The sequence below is a fragment of the Cetorhinus maximus genome, chromosome 14 (genome assembly GCF_964194155.1).
Source record: "Cetorhinus maximus chromosome 14, sCetMax3.hap1.1, whole genome shotgun sequence".
Lineage (NCBI taxonomy): Eukaryota > Metazoa > Chordata > Chondrichthyes > Lamniformes > Cetorhinidae > Cetorhinus > Cetorhinus maximus.
Window position 1 is genome coordinate 77,839,310 of NC_135892.1, and position 19,263 is coordinate 77,858,572.

The 19,263-nt window shown below is 42.7% G+C and overlaps 1 protein-coding gene across 3 annotated transcripts in view; it reads right to left on the reverse strand.

The window, feature by feature from the left end:
- The window catches only part of hhat (hedgehog acyltransferase), a 346,318-nt gene that overhangs the window by 166,923 nt on the left and 160,132 nt on the right, over window positions 1-19,263 (reverse strand). For all 3 annotated transcript variants that reach the window (XM_078557118.1, XM_078557117.1, XM_078557119.1), the window contains exon 9: window positions 6,937-7,138. In XM_078557118.1, coding sequence (XP_078413244.1) covers window positions 6,937-7,138 — 202 coding nt within the window. The remainder of the gene's footprint in view (window positions 1-6,936; window positions 7,139-19,263) is intronic.

Below are 19,263 nucleotides of genomic sequence, written 5' to 3' on the forward strand. Positions count from 1 at the left end.
GTTGATAATGGAGGAATTCAGTGATAGTAATGCCGTTGAATGTCAAGGGGAAATGTTTAAGATTCTCTGTTGTTGGAGATCGTCATTACCTGGCGCTTGTGTGGTGCGAATATTACTTGCCACTTTTTGAGCTAACATAAATGGCACACTACCCCATTTACACGTTTACTTGTCCATTTGTGTCCTTTTAGTCTCTATTTTAGATCATAATTCAGCCCATTCTTTATTAATTTATCTGATTCCTTCATCCTTGCATGCTCCTATTCACTTGTTTTCCTCTCCTTGACTTACTTGTTTCCATAACAAAAATAAAAATACCTGGAAAAACTCAGCAGGTCTGGCAGCATCTGCGGAGAGGAACACAGTTAACGTTTCGAGTCCGTATGACTCTTCAACAGAACTAAGGAAAAATAGAAGAGAGGTGAAATATATGCTGGTTTAAGGGGGGGTGGGACAAGTAGTGCTGGATAAAGGGCCAATGATAGGTGGAGATAGCCAAAAGATGTCATAGACAAAAGGGCAAAGAGGTGTTGAAGGTGGTGATATTATCTAAGGAATGTGCTAATTAAGGGTAGAAAGCAGGACAAGCAAGGTACAGATAGCCCTAGTGGGGGTGGGGTGAAGGAATTGAAATAGGCTAAAAGGTAGAGATAAAACAATGGATGGAAATACATTTAAAAATAATGGAAATAGGTGGGAAAAGAAAAATCTATATAAATTATTGGGAAAAAAAGGGGGGGATCGGAAAGGGAGTGGGGATGGAGGAGAGAGTTCATGATCTAAAATTGTTGAACTCAATATTCAGTCCGGAAGGCTGTAAACTGCCTAGTAGGAAGATGAGGTGCTGGTCCTCCAGTTTGCGTTGAGCTTCACTGGAGCAATGCAGCAGGCCTAGGACAGACATGTGGGCATGAGAGCAGGGTGGAGTGTTGAAATGGCAAGTGACAGGGAGGTCTGGGTCATGCTTGCGGACAGATCGAAGGTGTTCTGCAAAGCAGTCACCCAGTCTGCGTTTGGTCTCTCCAATGTAGAGGAAACTGCATTGGGAGCAACGAATGCAGTAGACTAAATTGAGGGAAGTGCAAGTGAAATGCTGCTTCACTTGAAAGGAGTGTTTGGGCCCTTGGACGGTGAGGAGAGGGGAAGTAAAGGGGCAGGTGTTGCATCTTCTGCGGTTGCATGGGAAGGTGCCGTGGAAAGGGGTTGAGGTGTAGGGGGCGATGGAGGAGTGGACCAGGGTGTCCCGGAGGGAACAATCCCTGCGGAATGCCGCCGGGGGGGTGAAGGGAAGATGTGTTTGGTGGTGGCATCATGCTGGAATTGGCGGAAATGGCGAAGGATGATCCTTTGAATGCGGAGGCTGGTGGGGTGATAAGTGAGGACAAGGGGGACCCAATCATGTTTCTGGGAGGGAGAGGAAGGTGTGAGGGCGGATGCGCGGGAGATGGGCCGGACACAGTTGAGGGCCCTGTCAACCACCTTGGGTGGAAAACCTCGGTTAAGGAAGAAGGAACACATGTCAGAGGAACTGTTTTTGAAAGTGGCATCATCAGAACAGATGTGACGGAGGCGAAGGAACTGAGAGAATGGGATGGAGTCCTTACAGGAAGCGGGGTGTGAAGAGCTGTAATCGAGGTGGCTGTGGGAGTCGGTAGGCTTGTAATGGATATTGGTGGACAGTCTATCACCAGAAATTGAGACAGAGAGATCAAGGAAGGGAAGGGAAGTGTCAGAGGTGGACCATGTGAAAATGATGGAGGGGTGGAAATTGGAAGCAAAATTAATAAATTTTTCCAGGTCCAGACGAGAGCATGAAGCAGCACCAAAGCAATCATCGATGTACCAGAGAAAGAGTTGTGGGAGGCGGCCGGAGTAGGACTGGAACAAGGAATGTTCCATATACCCCATAAAGAGACAGGCATAACTGGGGCCCATACGGGTTACTTGTTTCCATGTTTGACACATCCATTTCTCCTCTTTAATTATTTGCTGACAGACCCATTCCTAGTCAGTTCCTCACGTATTCTCAACTAGAGCCTTTCCTATTCAATTGTTATTTAGTTCTTTGCAGCCAACTTCTTTCATACCAAGCCCAGCTCTCATATTTTCTTCTTTACCTTGATTTTCCAGCTGCAGTCCTTCATATTTATTATTTTAAAAATTTCCTTTAAAGCTTAACCACCTATGGTTTACAGTTAGGAAAACAACCTGAACAAGTCTGTGAGCAGTACCACAGCAGATACATTATAAAAAAGGCACTTTGCTTTCCATCATTTAATGTTCTTGCCATTACACAATAGTGTTTTCCCTGACTCATCTGAACTGTCCCAGGGAGACCACTAATATTTATAAAATGGGCATATACAGTTGACACATAGGCAGGGGTTGTCTGCTCTCGCTGGGGTGGAAAATTTGGCGACCCAGCAAAACGTCCATTGACTTTTGGAAGGAATTTCCCGTCCATGGGCTCAGGGCAATAATACCCTTCGATCTTATTTTTCCATTTTTATCCTGGCATTATTTACAGAAGAGTAGTATATAGTTAACACTACTTTAGTGAATAATTTGTATCGATTGAGCAGAAATTGTTACAAATCCAGATGCTGTTACTGTTAGATACACTATAAATTTCTATTAAAAGACTTTTAATTCCACCGATCTTTTTTTTTGCATTTTGCACAATTGTTTTGTTTTTTTAAAACTTGTTTCGGTGGCACAAAGAGAATAAACATTTGCAACTAATAGGATTATTTTCCAGAAACCTCCATGTTGCAGTGATGTCCTACCAATAGCCGTGTGATTTACGCGGCCAGCACCATGTAGTGGCACATTTTTACTGTGTGCTGACCTGTAACCTTTAGATCCACATTGGTTCTGCGGCAGGATTTTTCAGTCGGCGTGCGGGGGTGGGCCCGACACGCCGACGCGTAAAATGACGCGCGATGATGTCGGGCGTGCGACCCGACATCATCGAGCTGTCTAGCGATGTTTCGTTTGGTGGGCACGCACCGGAGTCAGCTACATGCCCACCGATATTTAAACAGCCTATTAAGGCCATTAAGGAAGTTATTAAGGTCATTGTTGACGCTGCCCGTCCAACCTTAAGCACTGTGGCTCATGTCTTACGCTGGGCGGGCCTTAATTGGCCCGCCCATGTAAAATGGCGGCGCGGAGCCGATCGCGGGCAGCGGTCAGCTTCGCGACTGCCCTGCCCACTCCTGCTGAGGCCGCCCGCCACCTGAAAAATTCAGGCCCTGGTATTTTACATCACTTTATGGGTGCTTAAATATTCATAATATCTGTTTCAGCCACTAAATACTGACATGATTCTGCACAGAATGTACGAAGTCAAAACAACTTGTTACTTGCTAAGCACAAACAGTTGAGATGCTTTTCAGCTTCTAGGAACTGTGAAACAATCCCTTCATCTGCTTCTTCAGCTTTTTGATGCATTGTTGATTTTTTTATCTGCTGCACTTATCTACTTTAAAATCATTTCTTTCCACTCAAAACTATGCTTGGATATAGTTCCATCGGTGCTGGGCACCCTTTTACACCTTGTCATCAGGATATTTGACGGTGGGAATGAACAACACCACTAAATCCTATCCTGTCCTCAATCCACATCCATCTAATGTGTTACAGCAGGATCATTGGATAGTGATCAGGGACATTGTTCAATATTTCCTTTAATATTGCTGAAAAATGTGACATGCTATTGAAGCTTTTTGCCTTGCACTCATCAGGACAGATTCGCAAGAATACCAATTGTAAAGGGAACAACTATTTATACTGCATGAGAAGAGACTGCTGATTGGTTGGCAATTGGACTTTGGTTAGTAGAGGTGTTGCCATGGAGAATGCAACAGGGAACAATTAACTGCCAAGCTTTTGTTTAAATTCAAACCAGGTAGGTCGACTCTGATTGGTCAAGGCATGAGTTCCATGAACTCTGTCTTGGCTGTATCCTTCATTTAGTGTGCAGTGTGGTGTGTTCAACCACAGTTTTCCTGTTAATTCACATGTACCTCATATTAACCCTGAATGTTAGAATATGTGATAGATGCTATAAAATGTTTTATCTTTCTGACTTTGTATAGTTAAGTTTATTTTTGTTCAAAACTCATGGAATCTTGTGGCTTTATTCTATTAACAAGTGTCTTGAATTTCAAACTTTGTCTGCTTTAAACAAAATGTTACTTGTCCCTAATTGAATCTTATCAAAAACTTGGGGGTCTGGTCAAGGATCACAGTACATCAAAAGCTCGGTACAAGTATAATGGGGGACAAATCTGTTTGCTACAAACTTACAGACTTACCTCAATTCCCCAGGGCAGCCAGTGTGCGGCCCACTACCTGTGTGGCATTCATCATTGATATCAATGAAAAGAATCAATTGAAAAAAGTTAAAAATCAATAGAAATTCAATGAACGAATTTCTCCCTCAATCAGTTTTTAAAAAAAGCCCTATATTAACTAATACAATTTTAGTGATGGCGGGAGTTAAATTTTACCTCATGAGCAAAATAGCCCAGCATGCAAGATCACTCATTTGTGAGACAGTTTTGATCATGTTTTTTGTATTACTGACTGGTGTTCTGAAGGTGTGTGCATTTGTTTAGAATGCCCAACAGAAATTGATTTACCGCTCAATCCACTCTACATAGTGGCAACTAAAAAGAAACAGGTGTAACATGGAGGGAGCCTAACAAAGGTAATCCAGAATGCCCATATTTCAGTTGTTACTTTGCATCTAGTAATATTCCTATTGATTTAACATTTTTCACCAGAATCTTTGAAATTCCAGGAACTACAATAAGTGACAACCGTTTGAGTTAAAAATGCTGTTACTGCCCTCTAATGTATGACTTCTCTTAACATAATAAATGGATGCTATTTTAAGGCGGTATGATGGAGAATTATTTAACACCTTGCATGCAGTATTAGTTGCATCAATATTACTATGGCTGCTTTCAAGAATCTGGCAATTTCATTACTCCCTCATGATATATAATCAGATAAAGACTGGATGATATGAAACAGGTCAGTCACTTCTTAATTGTCACAGGAAATTCTGATTGCCGTGTAATGAAATAAGGATACTGAATGATTACAATGGACAATCTGAAAATTGACTGATGAAAGCTTGTACTTTAGGGTATAAATGTTCAAAATGTATAGCGGATAAATTATTCATGAAAGACCACCTGAATTTATTTCATTTACTGCTCAAGGAAGCAAAGAAATCTCAAAAGAGATAACTTCAGTGTCCAGCACTATTGGCCTAGCTCCATTTTAATTTGATGGCATCCCTCTGCCTTTTCCCACAGCAGGTTGATTTAACACTAAGCAACTGCACATTTATAATGTACTGTCATAACTACATTTTCCCCACCTTAGGAAACAGCTGGGCAGTAGAACCTCTGTTAACGTATAAAATGGGCATATAGCACATTTGTCTTGCCTTAATTTTATTTTTTAAATGGGTGAAGTGGATCAATTACACACAGATGACAAAATCATGAATATGTTATATGCAGTTGAATCCCAAGTTGCATCATTTACAGACTGGTATGGTGTTCCAATTGGTAAAATTGGTAAGTTATTTTAATGTTTAAATAACAAAAATTAAATAAATTGAGTACCATAAATGCTTACAAGTTGCTGAGAAGGAATACAGCAATTGCCTGCTGATAAGTGTATAATTTATGCAAATTTGAGGAAGTGATAAATGATAGCTAGAAGCTAAACATCGAGTCTGCTACATTAATTATGCAATTAAAAAGGCAAATCATGAAATTAAAAAGGACTTTAACAGTAGTCACACAGGTAGGCATCATGGGTCACAGATCTTAGCATTAAATATGAAACATAGTAAGCACCAGATCTAGACAGGATACTTGCATTGCCCCAAGTTGGAGCCAAAGAACAGGGGAAAACAGAGTAAAGAGAATTTTAAAAAGGACCAAGTCAGTTGCACTTTTATCAATGGAAGGAAATTTCAATGAACAATACTGAATATGTGAGATTATTTGTGAGCTTTCCCATTTAACTAATTAATAGTATAGCTTCTCACCCTACTATGAAATCGAGGAATTCATTAATATTCTGAATTCCTGAACAAATGCAAGTCTTTCCCTTGTTTGATCTGAAGTTACAGGATTTTAAAATAATAAATTAAAGTCATATTTTATTATACGCAAATTGATATACTTGTCCTGGCTGAACACAAGAATTCACAACTTTGCTTCAGAACACTAACTTCCCAATTGAAGAGAAAAAGTTTATAAAATAAAGAGACATTAGTTTTTTTAAAGGATTGTCTAAACATAATACACAGAATTTGCTGAACAAACAATGTTGTTTTAATTATTTTCAGTTAGAACATGGGAGAAACCAGTAGCTTCCAGCTCAGGACATTTTATTGAATGAAAACAAAACTGCATGTAAATATAAAGTCATTCTCTGTTCCCCATCTTCCCCTCATTTCTATTCACCAGTTACACCAATTAACCTGCTGGGTATACGCTTCAGCTAAATTAAATTTTCATTGCATATATAAGTTTGAAATTAAAATTTCAAATGCTACAACTTGTGATGACTACCAAGAAAATCTTCCATTTTCACTCAATGAGTACGAAGTTTGAACAGCAAGAAGCAATAATCATCACTTTGCAATGTGGCTTACAATTATCCTCCCATAAATTACCTTTTATAATGTATTAGTATGGAGGAAAATTGATTAATTGAGTCACAGGTGCATTCACAAATTAACTATCTTTTTCCAAATAGTTGCTTCAAGTCCACACCAATGTGGGATTTTCAGAACATTTTACAATTTAATTTAGAATTCATAGATAATAAGCATTCATTGACAAATGAGGAGCATTAAGCCCTGTAACAGTTTCCAAGTGAATATATAGACTTGACACTTACAATGATCTCCTGAGTAGGTGAAGTGGAACACACCATCTTCAAAATGTTTTCTACCATTACTCCAGTCCAGTTCAAAGCTGCCCACTTTAGCATGAAATTATGGCCACCATGCCAGTAGCAGACAAAGCCAAAGGCCATGGCAGAAGAGAACATGATCCTTAGCACACCATGCCTAGACCCTCCCAATGGAATATAAATGTACCTGCAGGAACAAGAAATTCAATGATAACTAACACAACATTAAGAGGTTAGATTGAAACATACCTTTTCCATAAAATGGTTGAGGTTCATCCAAAGGAAGAGATTAAATGGAACTCTAGCCTTGCTGATATCTGAAATAGTCCCAATTTTAACCCTCTTGCCCTTCATGAACAGTATGACTGGGTGATTGATAGGCAGTCAAGAGATAAGTGCTGCATGCCTGAAACCTTCATGCCTAGTGCCATTTTAACCCTACCAATTTGGGTTGCTCCGCCACAGGGTGGCAGATGTCTCAACAATCATTAAAAGGCAATAACACAATTCAGGGCATAACTTCCCCCGGATGTAAACTAAACAGAGAATTGGTGTTAACTGTGCACAATCCGAGCGTTCAGCTAAAACCGGTAGTAAGCAGGATCCTGGCCAGAAGTGGACCAGGCAGGTTTTACAGTTTTTCATGTTTTCTTATGAGCCAGGAGGAAAAGGAATGCCCAAAGGACCTCCTTTGCCCAGCTTCATCCTGCCCAAATTAAGGTGCCCTCTCAAGACCTTCACCGAAATCTGATGGCCTCCACATCATTCTCATGAACTTCTGGTGGGCGTCAGTGTTGGCTAATTTAAATGAGGTCCAGGAGTTAAAATGGCCCAGTCTCCACATTGGACCCATCACTGGCACTTCCCCTCCCTCGTTCCTCCTACCCTCCAGCCATTTCCCAGCCCTCCTTCCCCCACCACCGCAACCGCTTCCCAGCATGCTGCTGAAGTTTAACAGTGTGTTTTTCACTGCACACACAAATACTCAAAACTTCATAAATAAATAAATGTTCCACAGTGTAGTTCCCTTTTACACAAATGGAAAAGTACTTTGGTGACTGGAGACTAATTAAGAATATTTCTTGTATGAATCCTAATTACCTCTGAAAATAGATAACTTAGTTTCACAAACAAACATCCAATTTGGAATAGCTGCCATTATATTTGACAGGTAATACAGCTTCCACCGGCAGGGGTTATATCATTGGCTAAGAATATTGCTTATATTTCTGTAGACTTTATCCATTTTAAATTTTTTTTCTACTTGTGTTAAAAACTACCAAATAAGATGAGATTCAGTCAGTGTGTAGAGCAATTTACACCCACAGGAAATGGTACTTTTCAGAATATTATAGACTTCATATGGAGTTCGTATGCATAACATGAGGCCACCTTGCAGAAAAGTTGTTTCTCTTCTCTTGAAAAAAATAAATAAAAAGTCACTAGAAATATCGAGGTCTTCTGGTTCAGGCTTCCATGCTGACATTCCTAAGGAGACACTATGGCGTTTTGTACCATCTTATCTATACTTGTCTAGTAAAAGCTAACAAATGGCTCCCAGCATGAGACAAGTTAAAAGATGGCCTTGAGCTAAGATGATGGACAGAGTACCCAGAGGGTAGCTAAAGTGGTGACACCTTGGGTACCCTTCCTGCGATTAATGGCCAGAGTTATTCAAACAAGTGATTAACATAGGGTAAACAACAAGCTCCTAGAAATAAAGCATCTTAACGGGTGCTCGGAGGCAGGGGGCAGTCTTCATCAGGATGGAGGAAGACCATGGAAGATGGTGGAAGCCGAGGGAAGAGCTTTCTAACACTTTGGCTACTGAGCAGAATGCTGCCGCCACAAGCTACAGAGATCAACACACAGTTTGTGCAATCCATCTGTTTATCATCTGGGATCAGTAAGCCTGGTACGGGTGGCATGCTTTTCCTATCTATTTAGCTTATGCATCATATCTAAACTGTTGCTTCTTATTGTGTGAATGGATTTTTAAAAATATTTTGGGGAATACTGTGTTATTCTGTAAAGAAGGTTGGGTATCTGTGTGTGTGTAATTTAGTTAAGCTGGGCAGAGTTTAATAGGAGTCAGGTTGTCCGGGGGGTGGGGGGAGGTGGGGTTGGAAACATGAAAAGGATAGAGGTCTGGCAGCATCGGTGGAGAAGAAAAGAGTCGACGTTTCGAGTCCACATGACCCTTCAACAGAACTCAGAACAGTTCTGTTGAAGGGTCATGTGGACTCGAAACGTCGACTCTTTTCTTCTCCACCGATGCTACCAGACCTTTATCCTTTTCATGTTTCCAACCCCACCTCCCCCCACCCCCAGACAACCTGACTCCTATTAAACTCTGCCCAGCTTAACTAAATTGCTCTTGGGAAATTAGTGATGAGTTGCCTTCTTGGACCACTGCAGCCCATGTGGTGTAAGTACACCCACAGTTTAGAAAGGAGTTCTAGGATTATAACCCAGAAACAGTGAAAGAATGATATAGTTCCAAGTCAGGGTGATATGTGGCTTGAAGTTGGTGGTGTTCCCATGCATCTGATATCCTTCTAGGTGGTAGAGGTCATGCTGGAAGGTACTGTCAAAAGAGCCTTGGTAAGTTGCTGCAGTGCACCTTGTAGATCGTACACACTGCTGTCATTGTGCGACAGTGGTGGAGGGAGTGAATGTTTGAGGTGGTGGATGGGGTGCCAATCAAGCGGGCTGCTTTGTCCTGGATGGAGAGTTGTTGGGGCTGCACTATTCCAGGCAAATGGAGAGAAATCACACTCCTGTCTTGTGCCTTGTACTTGGTGGGCAGGCTTTGGGGAGTCAAAAGGTGAGAGTTACTCACCACAAAATTCCGAGCCTCTGACTTGCTCTTGTAGCCACAGCATTTAAGGCTGGTCCATTTCAGTTTCTGGTCAATGGCAACCCCAAGGGTGTTGATAGTGGGGGATTCAGTGATGGTAATGCCAATGAATGTCATGGGGCAGTGAGGCCTCTTCTACCCCTCCTCCTCCTCCCTCCTTTTCCAATGATCCGATTCTCTCTTGTTGGAGATGGCCATTGCCTGCCACTTGTGTGGCACGAATGTTACTCGTCACTTAACAGCCCAAGCCTGAACATTGTCCAGGTCTTGCTGCATATGGACACAGACTGCTTCAGTATCTGTGGAGTCGTGAACGGTACTGAACATTGTGCAAACATCAGCGAATTTCCCCACTTCTGACATTATGATGGAGGGAAGGTAATTGATGAAGCAGCTGAAGATGTTCAGGCCTAGGACGCTACCCTGAGGAAGTCCTGCAGCAATGCATTGAGACTGAAATGATTGACCTCCAACATTCAAAACCATCTTATTGACTTAAGTTTTGCTAGGGCTCCTTGATGCCACACTTGGTCAAATGCTGTCTTGATGTCAAGTATCACTTGCACCTCACCATGCAACTTTAACATGCAAAAATATACTTACTGTCTGAAAGGTTTTATTCATTCAATAGAAGTAAAGTAAGATTAAAAGCAAACACTGTCAACGTGGAAGGAAAAAACCAGGTGGGGTGCATATACGGAAATTCAGAAACAGGTTAGAAGAATGATCAATGGAGAACCTGGAAATAAGCATTGTTACAGATATAATGATAGAACTTCCTACTGGTTTACCAGAGTAGAAAGGCAGTCAGGGATAAGGTGCTGGATGCCTCTGTTCATGCCTCTGTTCATGCCTCATGCCTCTGTTCATGACGCCGGAAATCTTCATGAGGGAAGGCCAGGTTACTAGTGTGCACTCATGTTAAAGCCAATTGAGGTAATTAAGGAGCATATTAAAAGCCTGATTATTTTACCGGTTACGCATTATCGTGGAGGCAGCCAGCGTTTGGGAGCTGTCTGCCTCAGACTAGCTGGAGGCAGAACAAGTTGGGTGTGAGTCAGAGAGGTAAGAAACTTTTGGAGGTAAAAGTCTAAAGGCTGGGGATCACAGCTGAAAGAGCTTATCCCATTCAAGGAAAAGTTGCAGCAGCCCATTACAGGTCAGAGGAGGAGACAGTATTAAGTACTTTGTCAATTCAGGGAATGTTACCCTCATAGAATTATGTGGGCATCAGAGCAGTGGACACAGCTTTTTGGACTCCACCTGAGCATCTGAAAGGGTGCAGCTGGAAATGGGTGCTGCACCCTCAGAAATTGAGGCTAATGGAGATGAAGAGCAGCAGCCTGGAAAGGCAGAGCCCTGGGCCTAAGGGAGCCAGAGGAAAGGAACAAAGGACATGAAGGAGAAGGAGACACTACCGTAAGCACAGGATCTGCAGGCAGGGGCAAAGCTACCTGGACATGATGGCGAATCAGTGCCAAAGGAGATGGTGATTCTCTAGGCAGATGGTTACAGACATCTGTGCCCTTGTCAGTGAGGAGCTTACACCTCACACCGCTGATCGCCATGCCTTACTAAGAATAGTCAAAGTAACTGTGGCCTTGAGTTTCTTCACCACTGGATCCGTTCAAGAGTCAGCTGTGGACCTCTGCGACAACTCACAGGAGGCAGCATAACACTGCATCACCCAGGTGAAAGATGCCCTATTCGCCAAGGCTATACACAGCAAGGCTCAGAGGGCACTGGGTTTGCCACCATTGCTGGATTCCAAGTGCACGGCATCATTGACTGCATCATGTTGCATTAAGGCAACCGCAAAGTTCATTAACAGGAAGACCTACAACTCCCTGAACAACCAGCTGTTCTGCAACTACAAATGATTCCTTCATGTGTGCTCCTTGTAGCTGCAATGGTTCTTTCATTCTCCACCAGGGTAGTCTTCTGCTGCTATTCAATCCCACCCCAAAGTTCATGTATCATTTCTAAGGAATGAAGGCTGTCCTTTGAGGAGATGACTTCTCACTCCTCTATAATGGCACAATCAGAGGTGCTATAATGAGATCCATCTGCTCACCAGAACCATCAATGAGCAGGTCCTTGGGCTGCTAAAGATGCACTTTTGCTACTTGGACTAGTTGGGTGGTGCCCTGCAATATACACCTGCAAGGATCTCTCTATTGGTCCTGGTCTGTTGCTTCTTTCACAATATAGCCCTACAAAAGGAGTGCACCTTGGACTGCAGATACAGTGGAAGGACTGATCCCAGAGGAAGAAGAGTAGCAGGTCATGGCAGAGGATCTGGGGTAGGAAAGCAGAGGGGGAACCTTCTGCTGTGTGTGGTGGTCTGGCTTAGCAGAGTTAGGGCTATAATGAGATCAGCAATGACCTTCTTGAATGGCGGAGCAGGCATGAGAGGCCCAATGGCTTACTCCTGCTCCCATTTCTTATGATCCTATGAACACCAGGTGTCCAGGCGTCACAATGAGGTCTTGCCAAGATGCCATTAAAGTGAGGGGTCATTTGATCCAGCAAAGGTTCAGCTGATATACTTCTGAGGGACTTAGCAGATGATTGTAAATGGTCCAAACTTGAGCTGACACCATGAACAATAACTGTGCGTAAATACTCTGAAATCCTACCATCACAGATTACTGGACTACTGCCTGGAGTTATCACTGTCACTGGCGAGGAGCTATAGTTTTGTTGACACATTGTTATGATTGTTTTGCACAAAGTTAATATAGTTTTGCATCTCCATTCACCAGTAATTGTCTTTATTTAAATGGAGCAATGAAAACAACACAAAATATGCACATAAACATAACACCACAATCGCTCACTCAGTGATCTGCCTGACGCAGCGGCCTCCGTTCTTGGACACCCCTACGTGGTACTTCTATTGCAGCCTCAAATGAGGTGGAGGCAGACTGCTCATTTATCTCACTTTGTGGCTGAGATGCATGTGGCAATCATCCTCACCATGGAGGGGTCCATTGGGGCTTCTCCTGGGACTGCTGTACTTGCATCAATGCAGGGGCAGCTTTCATCACCGCACTCTGCTGCACAGATGCGCCCTCTGTCAGAGGGACAGAGGAAGCCGAAGCTGATGGAGCAGCGAGAGGCCTCTTCAATCACCATTTTCACCTGGAATGCCAGTCTAGACATCGCAAACTCGCTCATGCTGTGGCACCCTAGCTATGACCATGGCTTCCTCTTCCGTGGGCCTTAATGGATGCATGAGGGAGACTCCTCCACCTGTCTTGGCCCCTCTCAAGCATTATGCACCTGTTTCTCCTGCGAGAACAAAAGACAGGGAGGTAAGGCACTGCTATCACAGATGACAAGCTCAGCTGTACCAAACCATTGAAGCAGCATGTTTCACTAGTGGCAAGTCCTCAGAGGCATTATGGCTCAAAGCATATATGAGGGGTGGGTAAGTCTCCTGGACATACACTCCTTTAATGTTGAGGAGCAGCATGCACCCTGTGGCTTCTCAGCTGGTATAAATGTTCTAGCATCTAAACTCAAGGGCCAGTCTGAATGGTTGGAGGCTGAATTCACTTTGCCAGTGTGTACGAGGTCATTACGCTTTTCCTGCACTGGATCCATGTCATCTGACACTTTCTATTTCAGCAATCTGTATCCATGACGTCAAGGTTTGTGCAGGTGGCATCCTCATTCCACCCTCTGGTGGAATGCAATTGAAGGCAACTTATTAGCTTGGTTGGGTAATTGGTTAGGAGGTAGGAGCCAGCGAATAAACATAATGGCTATGTACTCGAATTGCCATGATGTGACTAGTTGCATTTCTAAGGAATCTGTACTGGAACCTAAGCTTCTCACTATATTTATAAATGACTAGGATGAAGGGATAGAGAGCCGGTTATCTAACTTGACTGACACATCGGCAATTTTCTCACCTGCTTCTTTCTCCCTTCTCCCTTCTCTCCTTCACAGCCTCAGCCAAGGCCTGCAGGTCAACACCAGAAAACCTGGGGGCCAACCTGCCCCTGCTCCCTTCGCTCCCGCTCTGCTATTGGTATTGGTTACAAGCAATTTCAAACACCTTGAAATTTAAATGTTGACCACTAATTGGCTGGCAGACTCATCCTCTCTCCAATTAACCACTCGCCTCCACAAAAATATCAGAGACTTCCTGGTCCACGGCCTGGATACGAACCCAAGTCTCGATTCCCGCTTCCTTTCCCAAAATATGACCCAAGAATTGAAAAGATGCTAATGGGGTTTTCTGTTCGCAACAAGTATGGTAATTGGATGGAGCGGATCACCCACCCATTGTAGAACCTGCCCAGTTTTCAACTGAGTGAAAATCAGGCAGGTTTATAATGGGCAAGCAATACTAAACCAGATTTCTACAATGTGATGAAGACAAAAAATTACCCCAATAAATTTATTTATTAGCTAAAATAAATTCTTAATTACATTTTTTCGATGTTCCTGACTATATTCTACATATAATATAGGCTGGTAAAGAGATAAACTGTTCCTTTTTGATTTTCTGATAGCATATTTTTTCATTGCTTGAGCACAGATCTTTTCCGTAGTTACAAAACCCTAGCTCTCAAGCTATTCAAGGTGCAATCATTTACCTTGAAGACTGGATTCTTTAAAAATCTTCTGAATTAGTACTACCAGCACATAACACAGTACTACATGATTTCACTTAAAATAATCAGAGAAAAGGTCAGCAGAAAACTAAACTGATGAGCAGACTCTGAAAGGTACCTTGTGCACATTTTGAGTATTAAGAGCTATGAATGCCAATCATTGCTTTTGTATAAAACTGAAAGCTAAGGAGCAGAAACAGTTATAGATTACATGAAGCGTAAGTGTTTCACACTGAATCAGTATCTTCTCTACAGATGAAAGCAAAATACTGTGGATGTTGGAAATCTGAAATAAAAACAAAAAATGCTGTCTACATGACTCTTCTTCAGTGCTCTGAAGCAGTCATACGGACTCAAACATTAACTCTGTTTCTCTCTCCACATATGCTGCCAGACCTGCTGAGTTTTTCCAGCATTTTTTGTTTTTCCTTCATTCTTGCAGATGTTGGGCCCAATTTCCCTCAAACATTGGCTTTAAAGGTAGCTTTGTAGGAAAGAGTTCACTTCCTGCAATAGTTGGCAAACACTGTGCTAGAGTTATTTTGGACCAGACAATCAAAAGGAGCATATAAATAAAAAGATGATAGGAAGTTAAGGATATATTATTAAAATGAACTGTGAACTATGAGATGAAAGAAAGAATTGCCTTTATATAGCCCTTTTCATGATCTCAGGACATCCCAAATGTGACCACAACATGATAGAATTTGTCATTAGGATGGAACGTGAAGTAGTCTGATCTGAAACTAGGGTCCTAAATCTTAACAAAGAAAACTACAAAGGTATGAGGCGTGAGTTGGCTAAGATAGGTTGGGGAACTTCATTAAAAGGCATGATGGTGGTTAGGCAATGGCTAATATTTAAGGAAGAATGCATGCATTGCAATAGTTATACATTCCTTTCTGGTGCAAAAACACAACAGAAAAAGTGGCCCAACTATGGCTAACAAAAGAAATTAAGGATAGTATTAGATCCAAAGAGGAGTCGGATAAAGTTGCTAGAAAAAGCAGCAAGCCTGAGGATTGGGAGCAGTTTAGAATTCAGCAAATGAGGACCAAGAGATTGACTAAGAGAGAAAACTTGCAGGGAACATAAAAGCAGACTGTAAAAGCTTCTGTAAGTATGTAAAAAGGAAAAGATAGTGAAAACAAATGTAGGTCCCTTACAGTATGAAACAGGAGTGCTTATAATACAGAACAAGGAAATGGCAGAGCAATTCAATTAAACAACTACATTAGTTCTGTCTTCACAGAGGAAGGCACAAATAACTTCCCAGAAAATGTTAGGGAACCAAGGATCTAGTGAGAAGGAGGAATTGAAGGAAATTAGTATTACTAAAACAAGAGTGCTGAAGAAATTAATGGGACTGAACGCCGATAAATCCCCAGGGCCTGATAATCTACATCCCAGGGTACTAAAGGAGGTGGCCATGAAAATAGTGGATGTGTTGGTTGTCATCATCCAAAATTCTGTAGCTTCTGGAACAGTCCCAGATGATTGGAGGGTGGCAAATGTACCCCCCCTTTTTAAAAAAGGGAACGAGGGAGAAAACAGCGAATTACAGACCAGCTAGCCTGGGGAAAATGCTAGAGTCTATTATAAAGGATGTGATAACAGGACACTTCGAAAATATCAACGGGATTGGACAAAAGTCAACATGGATTTATAGAAGGGAAATTATGTTTGACAAACCTACTGGAGTTTTTTTGAGATGTAACTAGCAGAATAGATAAGGGAGAACCAGTGGATGTGGTATATTTGGATTTCCAGAAAGGTTTTGATGAAGTCCCACATAAGAGGTTAGTGTACAAAATTAAAATAAGATTGGGGGTAATATAATGGCATGAACTGAGAATTGGTTAGCAGATAGGAAATAGAGAGTAGGAATAAACAGGTCTTTTCCAGAGTAGTAGGCAGTAACTAGTGGAGTGCCGTAGGGATCAGTGCTTGGGCACCAGCTATTCACAATATATGTCAATGATTTGGATGAGGGAACCAAATGTAATATTTCCAAGATGCAGTATAAGGCGGATAAGTGTGAAGTTATCCACTTCAGTTGGAAAAACAGAATGGCAGAGTATTATTTAAGTAATGATAGATTGGGAAAGGTTGATGTACAAAGGGACCTGGGTGTCCTTGTACACCAATCATTGAAAGCAAACATGTCGGTGCAGCAAGCAGTTAAGAAGGTAAATGGGATGTTGGCCTTCATTGCGAGAGGACTTGAGTACAGAAGCAAGGATGTTTTATTGCAGCTGTACAGGGCCTTGGTGAGACCACACCTGGAGTATTATGCACAGTTTTGGTCTCCATATCTAAGAAAGGACTTACTTGCCATAGAGCAAGTGCAGCGAAGACTGATTCCTGGGATGGCACGATTGTCATATGAGGAGATATTGGGCCGACTAGGCCTGTCACTGGAGTTTAGAAGAATGAAAGGGGATCTCATTAAACGTATAAAATTCTGAAGTATGATAGTGAATGCTGACATTTTCACTGTCCTTACCACAGCAAAAGTGGGCCAATCCGTGTTTTGTGATGCTGATTGAGGGATGAATATTGGCTGAACATGAGGGGCCTCAGTTTAATGTGCTTTCCAAAAGCCAACATCCCTAACATGGTGTAGGGCAAAGCTCAGTTAATTTCTGCAGAGATCATCAACATGAGATAGAAGACACCCATGATGTATCTCATGCTTCAGGTGTGTAGAATCTTTTCCTGAAGAAATTCAAAAGTTAAAATTAAAAATTAATGGGATTAAACATCAAGAGCTGGAATTTCCCCTCCCGCACCTGTGCAGAATTAAGTGAGGAATGGGCAAAATTCCTCCAGCCGATGGGGCTGGAATTTCAAATGTACCCCTCCATTCCTGACCCAGGTCATCATCCATGTTAGGTCGTGCCCCTGCATGCATGCCCTCTGATGTTGGGGCTGCCATTATAAAGGTCTAGAGGAAATTTGAATTTTATCCCCCAAATATTTTCATCGTCACAAGGGATTTGGAAGCCTGTGGAAACCCCACAAGGCAAGTCAGTTCAAGCACCTTGGGGGAAGCCTGCTGAGGAGTCAGGGACCTTCAGGCAGGTAAGTTTAAAAGGTCTTGCGAGTGCCCTCTCATATCCCTATGTCCCCTCATATGCCCCCCTTATCCTCTCCATAGTCTCATGCCCCATCCATAAGGGATATGAGGGGAGCATGAAGGGGTCATGGGGTGGGGGTGAGTAGGGGTTTGAGGAGGGTGAGAGGTGAGGGCTAGAGGTGTATCGGGACTGGGATGACATCCCAGCAAACTGAGGTAGGCCTTCTAACCAATCTGCCTCGCCTCCTGCACACCTCCACTACCACCATGGGCCTGCTTTTGGGAGCAACATTCCTGACTCCAGCCCTACCCCAACTCCCAGAGACTAAAATCTCATGGGAGTTCCCCAACTTTCAGAAGTTGGAGAAGCAAGGTCAGGAAATGGCCCAACCTGAGGTTCTCGACTCTAAGGGGAACAACCTGGCCCCATGCCTCTTGAAGCTGAGCCACACAGAGGGTTAATATATTGTGTTTCTTTCTTTGAAATTTGCATTTGAAATCCAGCTCACTTTGATAAGACTTAGTTGAATTTTCACCTCGTGAGTAGGAAACAGCAGATGGGGCTTTTCCAACAACTACAACTTACGGAACGCCTTTAAGGTAATGAAATATCCCCCAAGCTGTTTCACTGGAGTATTACAAAACAAAGCATGGTACTAAGCCAGATAAGGAGATATTAGGTCAGATGATCAAAAGCTTGGTAAAACAGGAGGTTTTAAAGAGTGTTTTAAAGGAGGAAAGAGAGGTAGACAGGCAGAGAAATGTAGGGAGGGAATTCCATAATGTAAGGGCTAGGCAATTGAAGGCATGGCCACCAATGATGGAGCAATTATAATTGGGAATGCACAAGAGACCAGAATTAGAGGAGCACAGATATCTCAGAGGCTTGTGCAGGTGGAGGAGATTACAGCAATGGGGAGGGGCATGGCCATGGGAGTTTTGAAAACAAGATTGAGAATTTGAAAGCCAAGACATTGCTTGACCAGGAGTCGATGTAAGTCAACAAACACAGGGGTGATGGGGAAAGGGATTTGCTGCAAGTTAAAATGTGGGCATCAAAGTCTTGGATGACATCAAGTTTATGAAGTTTAGAATCTGAGACACCAGCCAGGAGTGCATTGGAATAGTTAGAGGTAAAAGCCAGGTAGGCAGATATGGCCTGTAGGTCATCTTGGAGTGCTGGCACCTCGATTTGTCACTGGGTACCCACCTCCAGGCACTGGACTTGGCTCCTGTCATGTTGGGAAACAGGAGGCCAACTGGAAAACCCCAGTCAACATCCTTAATCCTGGATAATAAGACTTTTAATGTGCCTGTCCATCTTGTGGGAGTGGGCAGCCGTGTCAGGCCAGGGCCTGGGAGAGGGGGATGCAGACGGTGCCAAACATGGTGCCCAGGCTCAGTGTTTCAAAGTTTCTCATCGTCCACGCTCAGCAGCCAGAGCGGCAGACCTGAAAAAAATGACTTAAAAAAACGGATCTGTCAGGCTGAGAGTTCCGATATTTTTTAAGTCAGTCTGTCAATGTTAAATCAATTTCACTAGTTGCTGCTGCTGTTTCCGACCTTCGGGCAGCTTTGCACAGAATCACAGAATCGTAACGGCACAGAAGGAGGCCATTCGGCCCATCATGTCTGCACCAACTCTCCAAATGAGCATTATGACCTAGTGCCATCGTCCTGCCTTTTCCCCATACCCTTGCATATTGTTTCTATTCAAATAATCAGCTAATGTCCTTGAATGCCTC